The 8356-nt window shown below is 41.3% G+C and overlaps 1 protein-coding gene across 3 annotated transcripts in view; it reads left to right on the top strand.

Moving 5' to 3' along the window:
• The window catches only part of VPS29 (VPS29 retromer complex component), a 138137-nt gene extending 136408 nt beyond the window's left edge, over positions 1-1729 (top strand). For all 3 annotated transcript variants that reach the window (XM_044068640.1, XM_044068641.1, XM_044068642.1), the window contains one exon: positions 1177-1729. In XM_044068640.1, coding sequence (XP_043924575.1) covers positions 1177-1294 — 118 coding nt within the window. In that variant the 3' untranslated portion in view covers positions 1295-1729. The remainder of the gene's footprint in view (positions 1-1176) is intronic.
• The last annotated feature ends 6627 nt before the right edge of the window (positions 1730-8356 follow it).

Below are 8356 nucleotides of genomic sequence, written 5' to 3' on the forward strand. Positions count from 1 at the left end.
ACTGCCTGGATGTTCATCGTCAATTAAGGTACTACTTGGACAGGACGAAACAATTCAGAAAATCTGATCAGCTGTTTGTCTCCTATGCGGAAAGCAGAAAGGGACTTCCAGTTTCAAAGGTATCATTATCCAGATGGCTAACATCTCTGATTACCCTTGTTTATGAGATTAGACACTAAAACTGCCTAATAAACCTAAAGCCCATTCCACCAGAGCTTTGGCTACTTCTCTAGCCTTCCAAGACAGACTGCCTATTGACACCATTTGTGCAGCGGCTACTTGGGCTACTCCTCACACTTTTATTTCTCATTATAAGTTGGATTTAGCTTCTAGGCATAGAGCTAACTTTGGTTCCACTGTTCTCAGGAGTCTGTTCCGTTAGGCCACCCGGGACAAGGTGCTAGGGGCGGTCCCATCCAGCAAGAATGAAGGCGAGATAGACAACTTAACATATAGAGTTATGTTCTTACCATAACGTTCCATGTTAGTTGTCTTCTTCTCGCCTTCTTCTTGCGTCCCACCCTCCTTCCCCCTGGCCTGGACAGACCTAGAGGAGTTGTGATCGTGACCTCTCTTTCTACCACCTCTTTTCTTAGTCGTATGCTATTATGCATATTTCTTGTTTCAGGATGTAGGTCACCCCTTTTCTTCCTGCTGTTAGAGGTGGATTCTGTTTACAGTTATACTGTTATTGATATAAGCTGGGTTAGCTTACAAACGAGATCTGAGGTAACTCTCGCCTAGCATTGTGGGATATAAGGGGAGCCTCGAGCCAGTGGAACCAACTCTCGAGCTTTTAGAGTGGCAGTCGGGCCGAGGTCGGCTCGAACCCATCCAGCAAGAAGAAGGCGAGAAGAAGACAACTAACATGGAACGTTATGGTAAGAACATAACTTCTATTTTTAGTACATGTAATGTATTCATGTACATATGGTGTGTGTGTGTATATATGTGTGTAATATATATATATATATATATATATATATATATATATATATATATATATATATACTTCTCCATCTGTCCCTTTGGATAAACTTTATGTAATAGTTTTAGGGATCTTGTATTGTTTGGATATTTTTTCTTGTAACTGTAAGGAAAAAAATGCTAATTGTGAAAGATGCATATGCTTCTTGTTCCTTTGAGTGTACTAACTGTACATCATTTTCTTTCCAGCAACATCATTCCTTCTTTTGTGTTAATGGACATCCAGGCTTCAACTGTCGTCACATATGTTTACCAGCTGATTGGGGATGATGTGAAAGTGGAAAGAATAGAGTACAAAAAGTCATAAAGCTGACCAGATGGCTTTCATTGCTCATTTTATACTATTTTGTTTGTTTCCTCTTGTACATTCAAGTGGTAACAAAGCCATAAAAGTATACAAAAAGCATGTAATGTGTCATGTAACAATCTAATTTGTGACCCAGCTGTTCTGTTTGGTGTCAGTGTTCTGCTGTATGATAACTATAAAGTCTTTAACTATGTAAACATGGTCTGTGTTTAATTGCAGCACATTTAGACACCTTAAATTAAATATTTTTTAGCCTTTAAAGGAGCTATATAGACATGTAAATACTTCATTTTATCTGCCATTATTAATGGATGTGCTCTAAATGAGATGAAGTGCATGACTGAAAAAGCTGTGCTTATCCTTATTTGGAACACATAACTGCCTTTATATATGTTTACACATAAGCATTAAAATAAACACAAGTCTTATAATGCATTTAAGTTTTTTTGTCTGATTATTTTATTTGCAGCAAAACATTTAATTTGCACACGTTTCTTCTGGCAGGAAGGCAGCTGCTGCAAAGATTAGTATGTAACAGTTTTGTTGTAGTACCTTTTAAAGCTTTATGATAACATAGCAGTGATGCTTTGTTTCATTGTTACCATAACTGCTTTCCATTCCTTTTTGCTTCGCATGAAGACTTTTGATGCTGCAGACCTCACGCTGACCAAAGCTGTACTTTGCCATGTTGTAGAAATTTTCTCTTGGACTGATGATGAGGTGATATTTATGCACACAAATTAGACTGTGTGAGTTGCAGTTCTCATTGGCTGTTGATGCTGTGGGTATTGACCTGATCCAACTCTTGTTTGCATTAGGCAGATCAGACTCGTCTGTACATTAGTAGGTATTATAGTATTACATGTGTTTGATGAACATAGGGAGAAACTTAATAAACATTGTCCTGAAGTCAGGCTGATCATGTTGATTGTACATTAATGTGATGGAAAAGTGAGGGGCACTGCAGGATACTCCGTGATACAGAAATACAGATCACCTGATATGAACCATTTGAATGTGTTCGATGCTCATCATAGTCAGTATTGCAGTACTGAGTCTCTAGACATAATGCAGAAGCCCATGGCCAGCTTAAATACCAGAGTCTTTCACCATTCCTCGCCCATCCAATGTCGGGGATCTCAAGAGGAATGTCGGCCAGCACCATCTCCAGTTATTTCTTGCCATGTACGCCTAGGCACAAGACCGCATTTCTCAGCATTGTCAGTTCATTGGCTTGAATCACCAGAGCTTCTGAGATAAGTACCCCATTGGGGACCTTCCTTCTCTTTACCTTATTGTTATTTGTCGGTGTTCAAAAAGGTTAATAACTGCCTTTTGTGTAAGAAGCATATCCCCCACAAACACTGCCATTCATATTGTCTTTTTTTTGCTTAGGGCGTCAGCACAATGTCCCTAACTGCCAGCAATGTGCTGAGTTCAATAGTAAGACTATTGGGTGCAGGGAGGAATCACTGCAGCAGCAGTTAGATTCAGATAGGGCTGGGCCTTTGCACACTGTGTCTGCCAGTTCCCAGGCCGTCATCCCTAAGAAAAGAAAGGATACGTGCCAAAGGAGAAGTATGTTGGGGAGGCCAGAGTCATTACTGTGTCTGACTTCCTGCCTAAGCTTCAGATTGCAGAAGCAGTTGAGGCAGCTTTGCAGCCCCTGGTCTGATGCTTGTTAGGCTGTAGTCCACTGACGTGACCTCTTTGGAGGCTGCCATGATTCATTCCCTCTTTTTACATGTCAATAATACTGTCAGTTTTGTCTGAAGTTGCTAAGCAAGGCACTGCTTCCAACGCCACAGTATTGGTGAGCAAGGGTGAGGTCAATAAACCCCTTGGTGATTTTAAGAAAGTAATCATCTGGGACCCAGATTGAAATTGTCATTAACCACCTGTGACCTGAGACCTTGCCGTCTCCTAAGCCCCATCCGTCCAAGTCAAAGAAGCAGCTGAGTCCCCAGCCGCGTCCAAGTCTCTCCATAGGACTTGGTCAGGCTGGCGCAGAACTTTGTGGATTTTATGAAGTCCAGGCAATCCACCCTGCAAAAGAAGCCTGTGTTAGGAACATCCCCAGGAAAAAAAAGGGATAGTTCCTCCCAGGGAGATTTCAGTTTACTCTGGGTCAGATGATGAAGAGGAACTTGCATCCATAGAGCACCTCCCCCTCAGACTTACGGATGTCGCTCAGAAGACACACTATCGTATGCCTCACCTCATCAGAATTTATATTTTGGAGACACCCTTCATAGAATGAAGGAAGCCTTCAGTTGGGAGCCTAAGGAATTCTGTAAAGCTCAAGGTCACTACAGAGCACTACTGAACCTGCCTACCCCAGACCACTGGCAATCCCTTTAGTCCACACTGCCTTGGATGATGTGTTTGCTTACATAGCTTTACAGCTTAACTCCCCCCCCCCCGACCCTCAGAAAGCCTAATTACTTCTGTAGGGTGTTTGAGTCCCACAACCCAATTCTGTAAAAATCCAGTGGTGGATCCTTCAGTGGTATCTGTGGAGCCCTCCAATATAGTTGGTGGCTAAACATCCAAGAATCCTTTGGCAGGTGATATGGAGAGCAGGTTGCTTGGCTGGTTTGTTAACAAAACCTATACTTCAGCCACCCTGGCTATGAGAGCTATTACCTGCCAGTTCCATATGCTCAAATACCTTGAACCAGTACTGGAACAAATTAAATCCAAGGTGGGGGGGGATACAAGATGAGAGCCTCCAGATGAATATCCATAAGATATCTAATGTTAACCTGCAGCTATCCAGATGCTCACTTAAAGTGGTCTGTGATGCGCTGAATGCGTCACACAGGGTGGTGGCCATAGGTTCTGTAATGCAGAAACATGTCTGGCTAAGGACTATGCCCCTTTAGATCTGGTTAAAACAGTATTTCGGGATGCACCCCTGGATGAACATGGTGACAGATGAAGTCTGGCAAGGAGTTTTACCTATTTCATACTCCCACCTATAACAGAAAATATTCTAGCAAATTTTGTCCCTTTCTGCCAGAGCATGAAAAAGCAAGCAGCCTCTGGGTAGAAGGGCCAGGTACCAAAGGAAGTGGCAGAGTACTGTTCCAGACCAGGGTGACTCGAGGACCCTGCCCTCTCCCAAGGGGTAGGTGTGGATATTCCCAGCACTTTCCTTTCCTTCTCCAACCCTCGCCTTCCTAGCCAAGTTGAAAGGCTTAACTCCTCCTACATTAAATGGGAGAGAGATCTCAAGACAAACGGGTCCTGCAGATCATAAATAAGGGTTATTTCCCAAATTTTGGACAATTCTATCCTTTTAAGGCATCCTCCCACTCTTGAACAGCAAGAAAAATGTATTCCTTCCCACCTGTTATTTCAAGGATCCATCAAAAAGGTACCTCTAGGAGAGGCAGGCAAATAGTTCTACTCCCGCCTTCTCTTAGTCCTTAGAAAAGTACCTGGAGAACCATCCAGGATCTTTCCAGATTAAAGTTTTTCTGTTGGAGCCAAAGTTCAAATTGTTGCTGCAACAGAAAGTCAAAAGGGTTGTTGCCAAGCTTAGAAAGCCTATAACGAAGAAAATAGCCAGAGATCCTGTAGATGTATTAGAAATATTTCAGAAATGTTATAAAAATGTTTATAAAGCAGAGAAATGTGGAAATCCAAGAAAAAGTGCAAATGGAAATGTTTATGGAAGAATTAAATATGCCGACGGTAGATGTAAATGAAGCTCAATTACCAACAGGATAAGAGGAGATGAGTTAATAGTGATTATATAACCAGTTTACAGGAAAGTGTACAGGAACAGATGGCATTCCTATGTAAGTTTGGAAGCTAGGCAGGAAGAAAGTGACAAAGACCTGGAAGATTTTGAGTATTTTAAAAAGAGAAGCACCAACATCCTGGAAGAAAGCTGTGATGGCTGTAATACCTAAAGATGTTAAAGGTCCATCAGATCTAACTTCATGGATGCCCATTTCGATTCTAAACCATAATTATAAAGTGTGTATGTCTAAAAGAATAACAAAAGTGATTCCAAAATGGGTCATTACTCAGCATTCTACCTCCCCTTTCTTTCTCTTAAATTCCATATTCTGCAACGCTGTCTTCTACATACCTTAAACTATCTAATCTCACATATTTATGACTAAAATTATTTGTAAACTAAATAACCAGTAACTAAATGCTTGCCAGCATTTTCTCATATTCTATGCTACTACATAGCAACTTTCTTAATAAAGGCACTCCTGACAAGAATTATATAATTTTGTATATATAGCCGGAGTATAATAGTGTATATAGCCGCTACAGTATTAATGGGAACTGTTCTAACTTTGTAATACTGTACTTGTATCCTTATAAAGGTGCTCCTGAAAAGATTGTATAACTTTGTATGTAGCTTCAGTGCCTTTACAATATTAATTGTAAACTTGTACTAACTTTATTAATACTGTACTGTACTTTGCATACATGTAAACTGTTGATCTAAGTCTGTTAAGTGTCAACTACAAATTATCTTTTTAATATTGTAATGTACTTTGTATATGTGCTAACTGTGGAACTTTTCTCCCCAGACCTCCGCTGAAAAAGGGCCATCAGCTCAGTCGGACTAACCTAGTCAACAAATGTCAAATAAGTAAATAAATTTATAGATGTGATGCAGTGTGCTTTTGTGGAGAGGAGGCAAATATTTGACATTAATAGAACAGTGATGATCCAGAGGGAAATGAAGTGTAAGAAAATACCACTTTTTTTGGTGGGTCTTTATGCCGAGAAAGCATCTGACAGAGTAAGCTGGGAATTTGAGTAGGGCAGTGGAAGCATTTGCATTCCCTGATCAAGTAAGGTTAATTAGGTGGATCTATGAGGGATAAGAGGCAAAAAGTAAAGTAGATGGGTTCCTGTCTGTCAAGTTCTGTTTGAACAAAGGAGTCAGGCAGGGGTGTCATCTTTGCCCTTTATTACTTGAGTTATGTTTAGATCCACTGGCAAAAAAAAAAAAGGGACTCACAAATTCAAGGATATAATTCATATGGTAATCAATAAAAGCTGACTTTTATTTACAGATGACATTATTTTGTACCGTAAAAGGACATTTCAGTGCTGTGGATCATTATAGGATCATAGGAAGTTAGTAGGCTATTGGCCCTGAAGCCCTTATAAGCCTAGCCAAGAGTTTAGCCCATGCATAGACAAATCAGCACCCGATGCCCATGTCCATGGGTGGAATCCCAGGGATGTATTCTCTATTTCCCATCCAGTTATCCAGGTTGTTCTAAAAAAGGGGTAAAGAGATGCTTTGCTTGACGTGAAGAGGGAATCTATTCCATAGATGGTGGAGTCTCTGGGACACACATCTGTCCCGCCAGCAAGTCCTATTGATGTCGCAGACCAGGTTGAGGCCACGTGTGCGAGTTACTCGACTGGAGCTTGACTTGCAGATATGCAGCAGTCCCATCAGAGTGGGGTCCGAGATTGCCTTGTATGCCAGACAGAGCTCACTTCTGAGAAGTCTGTATGAAACAGAGTAGAGGGATAGGGCTTTTTAGCCTATCTGTGTATGGTAGATTTTTCAGGCCCTGGATTCTCCTGGTGAGGAACCTCTGTGGTCTCTCCAGCTGCTGCATGTGCTTTGCGAGGTGCATGTTGAATAGGGCTTTGTACTAAATAATGGACCTTATAGGTGAAGAATATAGGGATATTATGACCTCCTTCTCCCTGAATGAGATGCCTTTTCTTATGAGGTGGGCCATGTAGAAAGCTTTCTGTACAATGGAGGCAGCATGGGGGTCAAAAGTCAGGCTGCTATCAATCTAAGACAGATTTATGACTTTTTGGGATACAAAATTAATGAAGATAAAACAAAGGCAATAGCTGTAAACTATGTATCCATACACACATTGGTTCAGCAATACCCATATTTATGGGGATCTAGGACTGTTGAACGAAAGTTCAACATTCCGAATTCAAAATCACTGAATGTACTTTAACAAAGCGCTTTTACAGAAAAAGCACTTTCGTTAGTGCGTCAAAAAAGGAAAAACAACAAAAAGGTGTTTATGCAGGGGGGCTACACCCCCTGTGACCCCCACACCCCCCTACTTTAATATTCCCACTCCGAGATCGCACTACAGTGGGGAAAAGGAAAAAATTCCCTTACCTGCACCGTGGTACGATTTCCACAACAGTCATTCCCCCACGACTCCCTCTGGCTGCAGGAATACATATGCAAAAGTGCTTTTTCGGTTAAAAGCACTTTTGCGTAAATATGCCCGGCCATTAAGCCTTCGGTGAAAAGTGCCGTCAAGCAACAGTCCTAGACCCATTTATGGGGCATGATAAAATTAAGTACTTAGGAGTATGGGTTAAAAGGGATTTTGTTATGGCAGCTAAGGATATGTGGGAAGAGACTAAAAAGATAATACAAAAGCTGAGAAACTTGAAGTGGTGTTTTATGGATATGGATACCGTATTTCTTCATAAATAAGACCTAACCAGAGAATAAGGCCTAGCATGGTTTTCCAGGGTGGTCATGATATAAGCACTACTCTAAAAATAAGCCCCAGTTAAGATAGTCGTCAACACACGACGGACACGTTTAATTATAAAATATTATTAGTGACACCCATTGACTGAGGTTATCGTACTCTGCTTGCCATTTTCGGAACATTCAGACACCCAACTTCTTCCCTTTGCAGAAAGTCGTAAGATTCCCTGGGAGTCCTCCACGATTCTTACTGTAACCCTAATCATCACTCACACTTGACGGTTGAGATCCTTGACCCATAAACACTGGCAGGTGTACTTTGATTGGTCAAAGTACAGACAACGCGTAAAGAGCGTGCACTTGATAACCAACATCTGTGGTTGTGTCTTCTTAACCGTCGCCATTTTGTGTTGCCGCTTCGGTCTCATAAGTCTTCAATCAACAAGATGAGTGCAAAAAGAAAGAGCTATTCCGTCGAGTACAGGAAAGGAATCATGGAGGACTCTTGGGGAAAGAATCTGACTGCTTTCTGCAAAGAGAAGTTAGATCTCTGAATGGCGTGCAGCGTAGGATGATCTCAGTCAACAGGC

This window comes from Protopterus annectens, chromosome 4.part0 (assembly GCF_019279795.1).
Source record: "Protopterus annectens isolate FY-2018-M chromosome 4.part0, PAN1.0, whole genome shotgun sequence".
Classification (NCBI taxonomy): Eukaryota; Metazoa; Chordata; order Ceratodontiformes; family Protopteridae; genus Protopterus; species Protopterus annectens.